Here is a 19612-nt window from a genome sequence, read left to right on the forward strand (position 1 = left end):
TATTTGTGCTGTCTAAATGTACCGGTAATTTGTGTATTTTGGGATTTTTGTCTTAACTAGGGCGACCGTGGCTCAGGTGGTAGAGGGTCGTCTTCTGATCGAGAGGTTGGGGTTTCAATCCCATTCTATACCTTTCTATGTGTGAAGTGTCCTTGGGCAAGACACTGAACCCTAAGTTGCTCCCAGTGGTCAACTAGCGCCTTGCATGGCAGTCCTGTCCCATTGGTGTGTGAATGTGAGAGTGATTGGGTGAATGAGCTGATATGTAAAGCGCTTTGGGACTGTTTCAGTGTGGTGATAAAGCGCTATATAAATCAAGTCCATTTACCATTTTAACTGAATTTTTGACAGTCGTTTGGAATCTGCATTTAAACACTAACAGCTGCTGTCTTGCACACAGGTGATGGCTTAGTCAATTAGTGAAGTTACAGGTGACATTTCCATGTGCCAATCAGCTCAGTGACATAGTGAATGTTCCATCCTTTTTCATGTGTTTGACTTCTTGATTTATTGACTTATTATTGCAGCTGTACAATTCCTATAATGAGCCAGGGGTTCTGGTTACCCTGGGACCCACATTTTGCCACAGTTATTAAATGGTGACCCACTTTTTTTTTTAGATTTCAACCAACCAAATTTAATTTTTTCAAAAATAGCTGTTGAAAACACACGTATACTGTATAATCCTTTTAAAAAACATGATACTATATGTTTTCCTGTGCCACATGCATTTCACTGCATTCCTGTCAAAATAAAAGTTTCTTCCAAAATAAGACTAAAATATTTATTTATTTATTTATTTTTGACCAGCTGTACGCGACCCACCCAGTACAGATCTGTGACCCACTTTTGGGTCACGACCCACCAGTTGAGAATCGCTGAGTTAGAAGAAAGCTTTAAACATACAGTACGTATAGCAGAGTTGTGCCTTGCTCATTAACTCATTTACATAGAGTAGTGTTTCTCAAATGGGGGTGCGTGTACCCCTAGGGGTACGCAATGGTGCTATAGGGGGTACTAGAGAGAGTGTGTGTGTGTGTCTTGGTCTTACCTCAGGTGTGAGATGACCAGAGAAATAAAATGATTATTTTTAATTGAAACAACACACAATCTGTATTTCTATACTTTCACTTTGTGAGTATATAAATCTAGTTCACCTAAAATGCAGTGTTAAAAAAAAAAAAAAAAAATGAATATCTGAGCTCAAACATGATCAAAAACTAATTCTGGAAAAAAAATGTCTTTGGGGTCACCAGAAATTCTTTATCTAAATGGGGTCACGATCCAAAAAAGGTTGGGAACCACTGCACTAAATTGTGAGTTCAAGCATCAACTGATGCAAAATTCCCATTAGAATGCCACCTTTTTCAGATTTGCCTTAAATTGCTTGGCCATTGCTGCGCAGAAGCTATAATTATCATTAACATCTCATATTTCATGCATGTCACTCTCTGTTAGTCTGTCACACATTTCAATAGGCAGACAAGGTGGAATAACACAGCAGGCGAGGAATATAAAAAAAACATTTACAGACGGTATAATCACTGCAACCTTACTTGACCTGCTGCTGTCTGCTCAGCAGTTTATGGCTGACGGCCTGATCTTGTTTGCAATGGTTGGGCTTTTCTTCAGGACGTCTGTGTCAGTATGCTTGTAGTACGTGATGTGACTTCATGTAACCCGGCGGCTTCTGATTTGCTGCTGGATCTAGAAGCTACCAAGCACCAGTGTTGGGTAGTAACGGATTGCATGTAACGGCGTTACGTAATCAGATTACAAATTATTAGTAACTGTAATCTGTTACAGTTTAAATAGTTGGTAATCGGATTACAGGTACATTGTTAAAATCAATGGATTACACGACGTTCTCAGTTTCGCGCTTATTCACTACCAACATGGTAACACGATGCTTTTCCCTGAAGCCCCAATGTAAATATGAAAAAACCTATTTGCGTCAGTCAGTCAATCTAATGATGTTGTAAAACAAGCAGCGGGAGACAGATTGGGAACGGGGGACAAAGCTGGATCCAGAACCGGTAAAAAAGCATTTGTTGCCCAATGCTCTGCAGCACCGAGCACGTATGGATGAGATGATGGCTGTAAATACTTTCTGCTGAAGACTAGGCTACTGTCTACAGTCGGCGCTAGGCTACAGTCAGTCGGCGCTAGGCTACCGTCTACAGTCGGCGTTAGGCTACCGTCTACACTAGGCGTTAGGCTACCGTCTACACTAGGCGCTAGGCTACCATCTACACTAGGCGCTAGGCTGCCGTCTACAGTCGGCGCTAGGCTACCGTCTACAGTCGGCGCTAGGCTACCGTCTACACTAGGCGCTAGGCTACCGTCTACACTAGGCGCTAGGCTACCGTCTACACTAGGCGCTAGGCTACCATCTACACTAGGCGCTAGGCTGCCGTCTACAGTCGGCGCTAGGCTACCGTCTACAGTCGGCGCTAGGCTACCGTCTACAGTCGGCGCTAGGCTACCGTCTACAGTCGGCGCTAGGCTACCGTCTACACTAGGCGCTAGGCTGCCGTCTACACTAGGCGCTAGGCTGCCGTCTACACTAGGCGCTAGGCTGCCGTCAACAGTTAGCTGACATGGTTTGTTGAATAAACTAGTAGACTTCACACATTACATTTAAAACAGATGATTATTATGAGTGTGTGTTATTACTGTGAAGTGTAATATCACCATCAGCACTTACAGAGGATGGTGTATTTACAATAGTCTTCTTTTTAATGATAGCGGCATTCCTCCGCTTAAAAAAATATAAATTAATTGTTGAAGTAATCCAAGTAATCAGATTAAAGTGCTCAGGTTGATGTAAGGGATTACGTTACAAATTACATTTCCCAACACGGCCAAGCACACACACACACACACACACACACACACACACACACACACACACACACACACACACACACACACACACATACACAATCCTAACACTCATCCAGTGTGACACATCAAGGACAGCCAGAGGACAGCAGACACGTATTAGTTGTGATTGGAAGTGTCACAGATCAGTGTGTGTATGTGTTTAACAGGGTGTGTTACTGCTGTGCGTGGCCTTAAGTGCTCTTCTGTCTTCACATCCAGCAGGTGTTGACATATAGATGTTTGTTGTGTTTCAGTGCTGCGTCTCCTGAAGGAGGGGGCACACATCAACACTCCAACTTCCTCAGGGGGATCTTTACTACACCTGGTAAGAAACACACAAATCAGGTTTTTAATGTAATTATCACTAATGTAGTGGTTATTAGTCGCATTCTCGGGCTAACGAATGTGTTCCCGCAGGTTAAATGAACTTCAGCATGAAGGCAATATTTAATTTTTACATATAATATTGTTAAACAAACAGAACAGACTAAAAAAGTAAGATTTTTCCAATAATAATAATACATGTAAGAAATAAATCATTAATTTATTAATTTATTTATCTATGTCTTTGTCGCTAAAACAGAACATCCTGACATCCTATACATTTGTAGGAAAACCAAAATAACTAAAGAATTAACAAATTTACACCAAAAGACGTGAAGATCAAAGCACACTTATTAAAAATAAAAGGCAAGGGCATCTTTGGAAAGTGTTTCTCAGAAATGTACTCATCATCCATTAGATCAGGGTTTTTAAATCCACTGTAAGTGTGTCACGGCACAGTGGTTGAAAAACCCTTGTCTGGTGTGCCGTGGGAAATTATTCCATTTCACCTAACTGTTCTAAAAAACATTTTTGAAAACTAATTAATTATTGCCTGCAAATATGCCATTATGCTGCTGTGAGCCCCTCCCCATCCCAAAGTGCATAATGTTGATAATAATAATATATTATACATTATATACAAATAACATAAAATGATATAAAGTTCAATTGTAGTTCTAATCATATTTATTTATTTGTTGTTCATTTGATTCCTATTAAAAACACTTAGAAGGAAGACTGCAGATTGTTAATTGGACTTTTTATTAGTAATAAAACATATTAAATATCATAAAACCTTTTTTTCTTTGTTTACTTGATTCCTAATCAAGACACTTGGATAAGAATGACTATATGTTGTTGATCTATGTTACAAAGTTAATTTTTATTTTTTTAGATTTTTGGTTTGTGGTGTGCCTGTGAAAAGATGCACCTTAAAATGGTTGAAAAATAAAAACTAATACAGTTGAAAACTAAATGAACTTTGAGCGTCCATTTTATTCAATAATTGAATGAACTAAAGTGGGTACATTTTAAAAATGAGGAGGCAGAGAATGAGGAAGATTGCAATGAAAGAAAGAAGCAGCTGATTGTGATTTGACAGTCACTCACGTCATGTGTTCTTGAAATGAACAGCTCTCGTCTTTACATTCACAGTGTGCTCGCTATGACAACGTGTTCGCTGCAGAGCTTTTGATCGAGCGAGGACAGAACGTCAACCATCAGGATGAAGACCTGTGGACTGCCCTCCACGTAGCGTGTGTGTGTGACCATGCAGACATCGTGCTTCTACTCCTGCTGGTGAGAAACACACAACCTGCTACAGTCTGCTTATTGAAAGCTGTTCCATCCTTGCTAGAAATGGCTCGTAGATGTTGTGTTCTTGTGTGAATTAGTTATTTAGAATCTTTCTTTTTTTTTTTGTCCAAGAGGCTCATCTGCCCTTGATGAGAAGTTTTGAATTTTAAAGGGTTTGAAAAACATCTTCTCCGATAACCAGCTGCCTTTCTCAGAGTGAGAATATTTAAAAGGTCTACATTAGCATGATATCAAAGACGGAGTCTATTCTGTGGAGAACGTCTTGACAAACACTGCGGCTGCACTGATTAGGTCCATAAGAAGCACCATGCCAGCTGCAGGGGAGGGCAGGCCCATCTAACCCAGTCACTGTGGGTTGATTGGTCTGCATTGTTTAGACCCAAAGCGGATTCAAAGCTGTCTGGAGCTCAGTAGGAAACTGTGAAATCTGGGTCAGCTGTTTGGAGGGTAGAAAATTATGTGAAAGACAAAGTTGTAAAAATTCATATTCCCATTCTAAAAAGGGATATGGTGCGAATACACTGAGTGAGGATGTATCGCATCTTACCTTTTGTTTTTACTGTATTTTATTATTATTATAGAACATTTGGTTTGATAATTCATCCCGACCAGGTTACTCCAGTGTACTGAACGCTGAGGTCACTATCTTTTGCTGTTTTTTTGGTATTTCATTATTTAGCTAAATTAAGATTTTTCCATTTAAACCTATTAACCTATTGGGACAGTGAACACAGCGCCCCCTGCTGTTAGTCACTATAACACAGTTTACTGTATTATAATATTATTATAATGACTCCTAAGGCTTATAATGACTCCTAAGGCTTATATTGACTCCGAGGGGTTATACTGAGGCTTATACTTACTCCGAGGGGTTATACTTGCTCCAAAAGGTTATACTTACTCAGACGGGTTTTACTGACTCTGAGGGGTTCAAGCCATTCCAATCCAACTTTATTTGCTAAGCACTTTAAAACAACCACAGCTGACAAGTGCTGTACAGATGAAAATAAAATGCATAGCAGCTCACATGAGATAAAAAACAAACAAAACAAAAATTTAAAATACAAAACAAGGCTAAAGTGGGGGAAATGTGATCATCTTTACGTGTGCCAGTTAATGCAGCTACATTTTGTACCATTTTGAGACGGTCGATGGAAGACCCACTAACCCCCATATACAATGCATTACAGTAATCCAGCCGAGTGGTAACAAAGGCGTGGATTATTGTTTCAAAGTGTTGCCTCGAAAGAATGAGCTTTATTTTGTCCAGCTGGCTCAGATAAAAAAAAAAGCTTGATTTTTACAACAGCCTTAATCTGACTGTCGAGTTTAAGCTCAGGGTCCATTTTAACCCCTAGGTTTGTGATGGACTGCTTGTTATACTGGGCCAAGGAACCCAGATAAACCTGAGGGGTCCCAATAGCGCCACCAAAGACCATCACCTCCGTCTTTTTATCATTAAAATTAAAAAAGTTAAGAGCCATCCAGGTTTTTATGTCCTCAAGACACTCAAATAACACTCGAGCGGAGTATTCATTGTTCTTTTTAAGAGGGACATAAATCTGACTGTCGTCCGCATAGCAGTGGAAAGAAATGCCATGTTTCCTGAGCATTGAACCCAGCGGTAGCAAATAGAGAGAGAAAAGGAGAGTGCCAAGAAGTGAGCCCTGTGGGACACTAGACAAGAGAGGGGCAGAGGAGTTATACTGACTCCGTGGGGTAACACTGACCTTGAGGAGTTATACGGACTCCGGGGGTGTTATACTGACTCCGCAGGGTAATTCTGATTCCGAGGGGTTATACTAACTCTTAGTGGTTATTCTGAGGCTTATACTGACTCCGAGTGTTTAAGCTTATGCATTTCAAGCTTTTTTTATCCTGAGAAAAAAACACAACCGTCATTATTTTTGAGAGTTCACTACTCAGCCATTCTCTGAAATAACTGGTTTATAGATTAAAGCTGCTTTTTCTGCTTAATGGCCACATTTCTGGGGATTGTTTTTCTTTGTCTTTCTTTTGTTTAGCTGGGAATTAACACTTCTTTTGCTGGTGCATTCAGCAACTTTTTTTGATTTAACTAAAAAAAAATTTATAGGAGACCCAAAGGTTCTTCTTGTCTGCCACGGTAAAAATTGCTATTATATATATTACAGATGCAATCTCCTTTCTCTTCTATTTATTACCTCTGACACCATCGCCTCCACCGCTCACACAGCCAAGGCCCAGTCTCTGTTTCCCAGCTGCTGCCTCATCATACGCTGAATGGGAAATTTATGAATGTAATGTCTTTACATTGTAAAGGAAAATGTAACACTGGTCTAAGAAAAGGCAAATGACTGGCACCCTTATCTTTGATTGGCACAAAAGGAAATAATGCTGCTAATATGTACTCATCTTTTGTGTTATCCTCCAGCGTGTCTTTCTCCACCCGCTTTCTTTGTCCTAGGTTCCTGTGTCCTTGAATTCCCATCCTCAGTTTCTAATGTTGGAGCTGAAAGAAGGGTTTTGCTGACAGAGATATTAAAAAGCTTGTCTTATGGGGGAACTAGCGGAGGGAGGTGGTTGGGTGGGGAGAGCAGACATCTGTATGTTCTGCATCGGGATTAACAGCAATGCTAATTCTCTCATCTCCTGCCTCCAATCAGCAGGGGAGCAGTTTTTTCTAAATTCCACCATTTCCAAAACCTTTCGTCTCTCCAGCTCTGGTTAATGATTGTTATTGAGACCCTCATGGGCTGAACCGGCAGTTTAGAAGGGCAGTGGATTGCTACTTAGCAACTGGACATAAGTGACTGGAGTATCCACAGTCTTAGTGTAAAAATAACATATAATGGCTTAAAGCTCAAAGAAAACTGAGGCTGATCTAGTCCCAATGCATAGTAATTACATTATTATACACTTCACTCGATACAACTTTTTCCAAATTAATATTTGAGCACAGACATACTGACATGCATACATAATGCATTTCAGGTTTGCTTATGTCAATGTCATTTTATTTTTAGTTAACCTGCTGGTTTTTAATGTCTCTGAAATTGTCCAGTGATAAATGAGGATCTCAGAAAAGAGAATAACTTTAAATTGACTTTCCCTGGTTAATTCCAACTCCAGAATGGGATACAGTTACAGAAATGACCCAGTTTCTGTGGTTGCAGAGGAGGAACTTAGAAATTTCCTGAACTCCGAATCCTTTGAAGTTGATCAAAGAAAGCCCCTGGCTGATGTGAACTCAGCTGAAATCTCTTCTTGCTTTTGGTGATGTATGTTTTTCTCCTCTAACAGTGGTAAATCCAAAAGTGTTTGCTTTCTTCTGCGCTTTTGCGCTTAATGCAAAATAGTTGAAATTTTAGTATTTTGGGACGTGCAATGACCTGACTAATTGAATTATATTGTTATATATGCTATATATTTTGTTTCAAATGAAGGTGATTAAAAAATTGTAACTTTGTATTGGTATCAGCAAAATGACTGGATAGAAAGTATACAAATCAGATTTTTTTTTTTTTTAATGGTTAGTTATATGTCATAGTGCCTATGTTCCCAAAGTGGGGCAGGTGAATAAAAAATAAAAATAGCGTGACAACATTGAAAACTAGAATACATGAACAGACCAGCACTCAGGAGCCTCCTTGCATTGCCACAAATGACACATGTAAGACTACCCTATAGCAGTGACAGTGAAACAATTCTATTAAAAAAAACACAAATATGATGAGAGCTATGTTGCTTTGTGCTAGCCAAACATGTTGTCAAGACCTTGATGCCTTTTGGCACAATGTACTTGAGTGCAAAAAGAGATTGTTTTTCACTAAAAATGCCAGTAAGATAATTCATTCAATGAATTGAGTAATAATTCTGAATAAAATGTTTTATTGTTTGCTTACGGAATATTATTATTTTTTTATTATACATTATTCCTCAACAGGATTGGTAAAATGCAGAGATAAATTACACTGTAGGGTTAAAAATATGTGAGTGCAGGAGTAGGGGGTACATGGCTTCAGGTACGCAACTGTGAAAAGTTTGGGAACCATTATTATAGTCTGTTCTGTATTGTTTATTTTTAACATAAACCAAGATATGTATTGTGCGGTGTCATTTTTTTGTTGTTCTGTTTCCGCAATATGTTCCTTTACCACAGCTCTAAGTTTAAATAAAATATTTACACAGGACTGTACACCCTACATCAGTGGTCCACAACGAAAGATTGAAGTTTCTATAAACTAAAATGTGCTTCATTTTCAAAAGATATATGAATCTTTTTAAATCTGCGTGACCCAAAGCTAATGGGAACATATCTGTAGCGTTGTGTCTGGTTAAATCTTGCTTAATGTCCTAAAACATAGAGCAACTTTAAAAGTTGACTTGATGCTAGGATATATAGTTTGAGGTGTAGGCTTTAAGCTAATGATGCATGTGACATCAATGCCTTGATTGATAGACAGTTGTTGTCTATTACACGTCCACAATGTGGCCTACAGAGAGTGTGAGCAGTACGTCCCAGCAGTGATTGCCTCAGGGACAGCTTTACCACATTCACCCGGTTGTATTGATTTTTTTTTTTGCCCGTTAGAGTGTTGTGTTTAGTCTTTATCCCAAACCACAGGGAGTGTCGCATTAACAGATCCCCTTCCTTGGAAATGTCTTGGGAGGAACTGTCAAAATGTTGTTGATCATAAACGGGTTCAGGAGTCAACTTGTTAACCTCTCGCTGCTTGTTTGGCTATCAACTCATTTATACCTGTCAACAGTTATCGTGTGAATACAGACATGTGATTTATGCCTCTGTATAAACAGCCCACTCATCTTGTCCCCTTATCCAGAATCTGTCAGTGGGCTTCGGAGCTTAGAAATCCTTATGGGAACAATATAGACATTGTTTTTGTGTAGTTAAAAGGTTATTTACAACAAAGCTTCAAATGCTGGACCCACAAGATGCACATTAAACTTTATACACACACATATATATATATATATATATATATATATATATATATATATATATTTTTTTATTTATTTTTTTTATTGTAAAGTAACCAATAACTGTAATCGGGATTATTTATTTGGTTTTACCCTGATTTAAAGGAAATTGTTTCTGTTTATAGACTTTCTCACCATTCACACTTAGTGACACTGTAACAAAAACTGTCAGGTTGATGAGGACAGTGCGTTGATTTTTCTCCGGAGGTGAAGCAGAAACCTGAGAAACGCAGCAGGTAAAATATGAAATTAGGAGTGTGAAGCAGTAACAAAGGCTGAAGTGTCTGTGGGTGGTCAGAGAGCAGAAAAACCTCTCGCTCTCCTTTACCAGCTTACTCTGAATGTAATGTTTAGCTCTTCAAGCTGTGCTTCATGCTGTGATAAGATTCCTTCTTTCTTTTTCATGAATAGTCATGAAGCAGCAGATGATAGCTGTTAATGTTAATTAATTCCCTTTGTTAACCCCCAGCTAACCCCCATAAGTGTGGGATAACTGCTCCCACTGGAAAAAACAGATGGGTTCACAATTAAACCTCAAATAGCGCTGGAGCAAATTCTGCAAAAGCTGCAATTGACAATATTTCATTGATTGCTTAGATTTTTTTCTAGATAAAAATGTGAATAATAACAAAGCATATTAAACCCATGAAAGTGATGCATTTAGGGAATCTTAACAAGGCTCCTCTTTGGCATTTAGATTAATAATGTATATTATATTTCCTGGTTTTCTTCCTTGTGTTTTGTCCCTTAGAATTTTTTCCCCACTTCTCTTTTCTCTTCTGCATCCAACTCTGGGTCATTAATCTCTTCTCTCTTGTTAGATTTCTATTAGCTGTAAATATTATACACCTTAGTGAGCCTCTTCTTATGCCTGTTATCAGACCTCGCACAGCTGTGACCGTTAGGGATGCTTGAGTTTTATGGTGTATTTACACCACACTAGATTCTTAGCAGCTGAAACAATTCAACATCCTGTTTAATACCTAGATTGTACAAACCAAAACAGAAATCTGTCTGCAAGTTAAAAAAAAAAAAAACATATTTTGTGCATTGGTTTTACAAATGAGAGCTGACTAAGGGCTTTTCCCCGAAGAGACTCAATCAATCATGATCATATTGTGACCAAGTACCGTAGTGTGCCATCTTCAGACTAACAGACGTTGCCAGAGCCTGATCTGTTGCTGAGCTCATTCACTGACAGTGCATGGACTGCTCTGGTAGGGTGTCCGTTGACTAAACATTCATTAATCTTTTCTCACACATGAGCAAACAGACACACTCACAGTAGCGTTAATCTATGCCTTCCCCATTTATAAATGCCCTTTCCCTTTATCACCCTCCTAACCTCATTTCATTCCTCCAGCTAGAAAATTATTCAATCCGTACTTAAATTCATAAGATTTAAGCCTCCTGGCAAGCGTAGATAATTAGACCTACTTCATTATCGTTTCTGCTCGGATTAGGTTTTCAGCTGATCAGTATCTTTATCTCTTTCCTACGTTTTTCTTCTCTAAACGCTACCGTGTGTTGGGAAGTCTGGAGTGAACGTTCTGCTGCAGGACATCAACGGAAACGTTCCTCTTGACTACGCCTTGGAGGGAACAGAGACCAGCTACATACTGCGGACACACCTGATGGAAAATGGTAAAGATCAACAAAACCTCTCCACTTTGATCCAAATAAGGAGGCATTGAGTATATCAGGCTGCATTCAATATAAATGTTCAGTTTATCCCATAGCTAAATACCTATAGCATGATAACATCTGCTATGCACGTGTGGTAAATTTCAAGCAGACTATAGCCAATTAATATTTGAAAAAATATATATACATATTTTCTTCAACTAATGAAAACTAAACTATCATTTTGTCACATGGGATGAAATCCAATCAGAACTCATGCCTAAACTCTTATTTTATGCTTTATATTTCAGTCAACTATATCTGTAACAGATTTTATCGCCTAAAATGTTACAGTAATGTCATTTAGTTAGCTAAAACTAGATTATTAGTCCTGATGACTACATTTTGACACAAGCTACACAATGACTAAACCTAATTTAAAATCTGCAGTCAAAATTAACACTAGTGGTGACTCCCACTTTCCTGTCAACCAAGAATCCTTCTGTCTAAAGCCCTCCATCATGGAGCCTGCTGTTACTCATAGCTAGGGTCTCCCAGTTGCTATGGCAACATGACTTCAAGCTTTCTATTGCATGGCTGCTGGGAGAGACGGGCTGTCTTTAGATTAGTCAGAAAAAAGTGAAAATGTCCTACATTGACTGGTTGAGCTTGTTCAGCATTAATCAACAAAAACTGGAACCCCCATTGAAAGCAACATAGTTACAAGAATATATCCTGTTTTGGTGTATTTTGTCCTTGTATTGTGTTTCAAATACATCTCAAGATTCCCATTTGCTAGCAAAGACTACAATATTGATTAACTGCCTAAATCAGTCTGTTTGGGAATCTCCTATTAGTTTGTACCCTGAAGCTAATCAAAGAAAAACACAGATTGATTGGGAATCAATCTTCAATATTACAGCAACTAAAGTCTTGTACACTGTGCATGTGATTATGGAGCACCACATGTACAACCAGGAGTTGCTCTCAGGGACTTTTGTCAGACTACCAAAGGCATGAGTCACAATGACTTCACCATGACCTTGTCGAGGTAATTTACTGAAGAACATTAATAATGTTATAAATGTCTTTGTACTCATATTTTCAGGAGTAGATGTGTCATCCATGCATGCCATAAAGACTCAGAGACCAAGTGCCATGTTGTCTGATGTGAGACAGCTCGTAGCAACAGGGGAAAGCCTGGACCTGCCCAATGATGATGGTGTTACTCTGGTGAGTTACAAACTCCCGTCTCAGCCTGTTATTAGTATCTTGATAGTGGACACATTCACTGGCTTTCTTTTTTTTAATGTTCTGTTTCTTCTTTTTTTGCATTACCATTTGAAGCTCCACATTGCCTGTGTCGGTGGCTACAGAGAGGTGGTATCTGTACTGCTGGAGAATGGAGCTGACCCTCATCCTGCGGACAATAACTACTGGACTCCTCTCCACCTGGCCTCTAAATATGGACAGGTAACTCACAACCTTTGATAAATCTCACATAGATAGATAGATAGGTAGATAGATAGATAGACAGACACCTTTATTTCAGACACGGGGTCCAAATAAAAAGGTCTTGTATTCTCTGAAGGCTCACTTGTTTATATTTTGTCCACAGATGTGCAGTGTACAGAGGTGTGCAGAATGGTTTCAACAGTGTCACTCCAAGCTTGCACTTAGTGTGCAACACTGACTATACATGTCTTCATCAGTCAACTGATCTGGTATCACATGACCAAGATATTTCACTTTTTTGCAGATTTTGAAAGTGTTACTTACCAGTTTAAAATCAGGAAAAACCATACATGTATCTGCCTTTTGTTCTACAGATCATAATAACAGTTTTTGCATCATTGTACTTTACATCATATTGTGTCCCGTTTGTAGAACACACATAAAGGGGCTATTGAAGACTCGCTGAGCTCGGGCTGAAAATCACACAATCATTAGCATACATAAGATGGTTTACTACTGTACTGCTAACCATACAGCAAGTTCTACTCAAGAGTTCAACTGTAATTAAACTTGGCCTCTAACTTCACCTCGTTAGTTTGTATAGATCCATTATGATACAGCCATTAATTAAATGTTGAGAAAATCATTGATGAAACCCTCCTGACTATGTTGCTTATAGCTCATTATAGAAATCTGATACAGCAGTCATGAGATTTTTTGTGAATGATTGATTGATTAGTAGATGAGCTGTTGTAGAATAGAAGCTTGTACTTTAAGACCAATACAAAATACCAGAAAAGGAAGCGATCACTCTCCAGCTGACCTAACTAGATAATTAATAACACTTTGGGCTCTGTGCTCGGCTGCTGACAAAGGGAATTTATTCATTTGGTACTTGGTGTGACAGAGGGAAATCCAGCCTCAGGCCCCTTTTTTAAATTCACGAGTATGTGTTGTATGGTTTCCTTCCTTGGGGTTACTTCAAAACCTTCTTTCATTTGTACACATCATCTATCTTCAGTTTCATTTTATATCGTTTTTATTCATGTAGTAAATCATTCCATTATCATCCCATATTTTATGAGACTCTCTAGGTTGTCCGTCATTAGATTATGATAGTAATATCTAAAAAAAAACAAAAAAAAAAAAACAGGATTTCCATGCATGTTTAGGTTAGAAGAGCATTTGCGTACTCCAACTGGTTTGGTGCAAGTGTGTAATATATAAGTCCATCTGACTTCAGAGTGGCAATCTTGATGATTGGAGAATCCATTGATTTTCCCTCGTAGTGTTAAATCACCTCAACCATCGACCCTGTGCTTTTGCTTTGCATGCTGCATACATACGACGCCCCAAGCTGTCGTAACATTTACCTTCTGTCTTTTTAGAGATAGTGAAATGTCAATTACCCAGAACGTTGTTTGTTTGACACATGGGTAGATCTCCAGCTAAAGTAATCCACTGGTTTCAATAATCATTTTGAAGTTAGCAGAAATTCCTCAGCTTCTCAGACTCTTACTTTTTAAACACTAATACTTGAAGGTAAATTAAACCCAACGACCTGTAGAGCAGTGTGGCACACATGTGAAAGTGACCCTTTAAGAAGATGCATGACCCCATTACTGTAACTAATTAAAGCCTCCTCTCTTGGTCTTGTAATGAGTCATGGCTAAGGCTTGCGTGGTTTGAAAGACGGATTTTAAAATGGTTCCTCTCATGGGGACAGCATTACAAATTATATTTTGTTGAATTCCAATGTAAGAATTGCAGCTCATTAAATCAAAGTACTAAGTTTAATGTGAAAAACACGAGGAAGGTTTCCAATTTTTTTCAAGTTTTTTATGAGGATTATCTTTTTACATTAAAAAAAAAAAAAGGTTAAGATATACTTTGTTCCCCAAAGAAAGCTGCTCCATCTCGTTGGTTTTACATAAACGGTGAGATACTTTGATTAACCGCAGGGTTCAAGAGCGCGCAGTGCCAGTGACGTGCTGCCAGTATTTATAGTGTGTGAGTACGGTTGATATGTAGACACTGTGTGACTCAAAACTCAACAGCTGCTTTTGTTCTGAGTTGGTCTGTTGAATCTGCTGAGTCACTTTTTTTGTACTTCCATTCTAGTTCTTTCTGACTTACGAACATATCTAGACTGTGCACATGGAGTTTTGACACAAATGAGAGCAAGATTGTGTGTTTTTAAAAGACCAGTGCAGAGATCTGTTCTGGTGTTTGTTGTTTCAAATGGCCCAATGAAAAATGTTCTTTTTAGATACTTTTTTGTTTTTTTGGTTTGTTTTTTGTACTTTTGTACTTTAACAATTTTTAGGCCTGGCTACCCAACTCAAAAACGCCACTCACTTTGTTCTTGTTCTTGTTGTTGTGTACACTAGTTAAAATCACTACTCCTCTGTTCTTCGTGAGCAGATCAGGCTGAAATTTGGTAGCTATAATCTATGGATGTGTACGCATCAACGCTTGGAGCACGATTTTTGATTTGGGGTCCAAAAAAAAAACAAAAGTCAATTTCTTATTTATTTGCGAGTCAAATATTACGACGGTTGGTGGTACCGAATCATTTTTCAAATGAGTACTTCGTTAGTTCTCGTTTGATCCGAATGCAGTTTGGTATGAATACTCTATGAATGAATATGATGAGACGCTCAGAACCCTTTTTTTTTTTAAATGAGGCCAAGCCCCCCATTTCCGGTAATTTCCAAATTCATGAGAGCATAGTCGCGTGATATATCGTTTCAAAGGTAATTTAGCGTAGATTATGATTGTGCCTTGCACAATTTGATTAGGCCCCCGGGCGCCTTTTTTTTTTGGCAATTTCCATTAAAGTTGTTTTCTCATTTCTTTGTAAGTCAAATATTACGACAGTTGGTGGTACCAAATCATTGACACATATGAATGGGGCTCATTACTCCAAATGTACCACTGGGGCGTCATTTTCAAATTACTACTCCTCCGTTAATGCTCGTTGAATGAGCAGATGTCAAGAGCCTCTCAGAGACATTTTTTTGGAATCTTGTCATTTCACTGAATTCTCGGGAATGTGGTACGACATTCTGCGGGCCCGGCTGAAGTTCATCCGAACTTATAATGTATGTTTAACTAAGAAACAAAACAATTTTCTCTTTTTTTTATATATGTCATTGACTAAATTTATGAGATTTTAAGAGGTTGAACTTTTCCCAAAAAGTTTTCAAAACTGGCAATTAGGCTATTAAGAAGCATGTGTCAAGTAATTGACATTGAATTTTTTTTATTAAGAGTAAAGCGCAGCACATTGTAAAAAAATCTGCTCCAGCTTTTACAAGTAAAGCAATAAACCCAAGTAACACCAGGCCACCACACAGGTTGTTAGTCTTACTTGGATTAAAAAAGACTTTTATGTTAAGTACATCTCTGCTCAATTTGATTTACATGTCAAAACCAACAAAATGTTTCTAAACATGAATCTATCATGATTTTGGATGTGTTTGATTTATTATAATCTGATCACTTCATTGTCTGTTTCCCATCCCTGTCTTTGTATTTTTTCTGTCAAAGGGGAATTCTATTCCAATAATTACTTTCCCTGCACTAAGTAAGGAGTGCTTATTCACAGTGTGTTTGATTGTTTTTAAAGTTTTCTCTTGCTCCAAGTTTCTAAAAATATTTTTTTAAAGTTTTTTTTTCATGGTTCATGGTCATGGTTGGCTTTGTTCATTGACTCGAGTAAAAAGAAGAATTATGTCTCATTCCTCTGCATGTGGGTCCACCAATATAACTATAAATCATTGACAGAATTATTTAGTGCTATTCATTTTATTTTATTTTTGTAAAATTGAATTTTGATATCAGAAATTACCTCTTGCACATTTCTCAAAACAATGCAAAACAAAGTGATGACATCTACTATAGATAGTTGAATTGGATAATTAAAGAATAAAATCAAAGCAATTGCTTAATAAAGCAGAAATACTGATACCATTGGTTAGTATAAAGATAAGATCCTGAAAAACCGACAGAGAAAAGATGGCAGCCATCAGATGTCCTCATGTATAAATGCTATGACTTAGGATGGAAGTGTGTGTCATTATTAATGGATCTGCTTTCTCAAAGGACCTGTTTGAGTGGCCTGGATGTGTGTGAGAGTGAGTGATTTCTGTCATATCCTTCAATTCTAGGTCAATGTCACACCATAGTGCTTTACATTTACATGTCAACTTCTCTCTTTAGTATAACAATCCTTTGTGCCAAGTACTTAATAATACACACTAGAATTTATACTTATATAAATTAAATATTTTCCTTTGTTTCCTCCAGACCAGCATCGTCAGCCATCTCCTCAGGACAGGTGCAAACCCTACTCTGTTAAACTGCAACCAGGACAAGCCTTCTGGTAACACACCCTACCCACCTGTACATACTAACGTACATGTGCACATTTAAATACGTCTAGGGCGACTGTGATAAATTCATGTGATATAAAAGTGACAGTTTGACTGCATCAATCATCCCTTTAAACCAAGCTTCACAGCGTCACACCACATTCATGTCATACGCGCACTTTATAGTAACACCTGATATAATGCCATTAATGTGTTAAGGTGTGACACTGTGTTAAGAGATTATGTGGGCATGAAAGTCACACATAATTATTTAAATAAATTGTGATTTATTACTTTAATTAAATATACATATTAAAAATGTATTGTATTTATGAAGTGTGATTATAAATATATTAGTTAAGGGTGTCCCGATCTTGAAATCAGATATGGGTGAGATTTTAGCAAAAAATAAATAAAAAATCAGTATCGGATTATACCGGCTTGCATCTACCGACAAGTCTCAGATATTATAAATACATATTGTTTTTTATTAGATTTATTGACCTTATTTTTCAGGGTCTTCTCATTATTTTTTATTTTGTTTACCGTAGAACATTCTTATTCTTTAAGGTCAAAACAAATGTAACCCATTGGTTAATACCAATGGGTCAGTTTTTCCTCATATCTACTGTTGTTGACTATTGCTCTCTCTCTGAGTAATATCACTTTATCAAAGCTTTTCTATCATAAACATATCTGTGATCTGTGTCTATATTGGATCAGATCGGTATCGGACAATTCTAGAAGCGGCACGATTATTATGATATCGAAAGTAAATAAGTTGTATTAGGACACTCCTATAGTGAGTAGGGAAACTATATTATGTTAAATACAGTATTAGTGTAGCTATGATCTAATGCCAGAGTCCAATGGTTAGAAAAATATATGCATTCTTCTACTTACTTTTAGAAAGACAATAAGAGCTAGAAGAATTAGAGCTTTTTTCCTTGAGTGGGGTTTTGCATCTAGCGTTTGAACTGAGCTGGTGTCATTGCTGTTGTTATCACGCGTGTCAGAAACCTTTATTTTACCTCCAAACCTCCCTGTTGTCGCCGCCTCCATCTATTTGCTTTGCTCACATTGTCTGATCCTGCTTTTGAGCGCCCTGGTTGGGTCTTAATCAATAGTCTCTTCATGCATGTAGACTTTGAGAAGATGTGGGACAAGACCCCTGGGACTGAGCCAGTACCCTGCATTTTATCAAAGCACTACTTCTGCACCCATGTGATGATAGAAAAATAAGAGCAGGTGATAGGTGTTTGTTAGAGAGTAGTAATACAACAGGATGATGCCGTTTAACTCCCCTGTGGCCTGTTTGGCCATTATAGACAGGGAAATCCTACCGCCCCTCTGCAGTGAGGCACAGGATGGATTATTGTTGGGATCCACATTTAACATGGAGTGGGATAAAGGATCATGTGTGACAATAAACCCCCAGAAAGGAGTAAAATCTCAGTTTTTACAGTTAAATTTATTGTGGCACAAAAAGTAAGTTTTCATACGAAAGTTTAAGATTTTGAGTTTTAAGTTTTAAGTTTTAAGTTTCATCTTAAAGCTGCTGAAGATATTTTTTTTCATCAGATAAATCCATAGTGTCATCTTCAGCAGCTTGAAACTGTGAGCTTAACACCTTTTGATATTTTTTTGTGTCATGCCTTCAGATATCGCATTCTCAAAGCCCATATCAGATATGCTTCTAAAGGCAGAGGAGTGCTGGCTGCAAAGACTGAAGGATCCATCAGCTCCTTTACCCTGCGTTGACCAACGTTACGATGGAGGATCATATGACCTCCACACTCCTGTCAAGAACTTGTGGGTTAACTCGTACCTGAGAACTAAAAAAATATATAATCTAACACGGTTTCATTGTGAATCTAGTTTTAACTGCTTAAATCATTTTTGCTCACTTTTGACACTGTTTTTGTTCATCTGCCAATCATGTAGGAACCATGTAGGTGTGTCTATTGCAAAGCGAGACAGTCTACTGGAAAAACGTACCATGTTCAGAGATGTAGGAGGAACAATGAGTCGACATCCTTCTCTGGAAAATGGCTTAGATAGTCCCTTCAGCTCAGGAACTAGCAAACTGGAACAGGTACTTCATCTTTATACACCCTCCAAAAAAGAAGCAAAAATACACAAGAGGGAGACATTTCAGACAAAACATTTCCCTTAAATTAACAGCCTGCTTTCTTTAGTTTAACGTAGATTTGGCATTAAATGTGGTCTAGAGCTAAGAAAACAAGATAAATTATCATATGTTGTACACGGTAATGTACAACTAACTGTTCAAAGTTTAACCATTGAGTTTAATTCTGCTGACCTCAGGTGAAGCTGATGCCTCCGGCCCCCAACGATGACCTGGCGTCCCTCAGTGAACTGACCGACAGCAGTTTGCTTTATGAGATGCAGAAACGTTTTGGCAACAACCAAATCTACGTAAGTGCCTTCATGCTCATTTACTAAGTGCTTTATTTATACATGCAGAGGCACACAGAGCTCACACATCCACACAAACATAGATGTAAAAGCAAATTCCCTCCAAGGCATAACTGGGACGCGCTGAGGCTTTCTATTTGAACTGGAATCGTGTTTATGGTTAGGGAATTTCACCGCACGATGTATTTGGATGTCAACACGGCTTCTTTGTG

At 38.1% G+C, this 19612-nt stretch overlaps 1 protein-coding gene across 5 annotated transcripts in view; it reads left to right on the plus strand.

Moving 5' to 3' along the window:
• The window catches only part of myo16 (myosin XVI), a 125777-nt gene that overhangs the window by 40059 nt on the left and 66106 nt on the right, over nt 1-19612 (plus strand). For all 5 annotated transcript variants that reach the window (XM_028435756.1, XM_028435759.1, XM_028435758.1 and 2 more), the window contains 9 exons: nt 3141-3211; nt 4366-4509; nt 11043-11151; nt 12239-12363; nt 12478-12603; nt 16897-16972; nt 18623-18773; nt 18906-19056; nt 19290-19400. In XM_028435756.1, coding sequence (XP_028291557.1) covers nt 3141-3211; nt 4366-4509; nt 11043-11151; nt 12239-12363; nt 12478-12603; nt 16897-16972; nt 18623-18773; nt 18906-19056; nt 19290-19400 — 1064 coding nt within the window. The remainder of the gene's footprint in view (nt 1-3140; nt 3212-4365; nt 4510-11042; nt 11152-12238; nt 12364-12477; nt 12604-16896; nt 16973-18622; nt 18774-18905; nt 19057-19289; nt 19401-19612) is intronic.

This window comes from Gouania willdenowi, chromosome 21, assembly GCF_900634775.1.
Source record: "Gouania willdenowi chromosome 21, fGouWil2.1, whole genome shotgun sequence".
Taxonomy (NCBI): Eukaryota; Metazoa; Chordata; class Actinopteri; order Blenniiformes; family Gobiesocidae; genus Gouania; species Gouania willdenowi.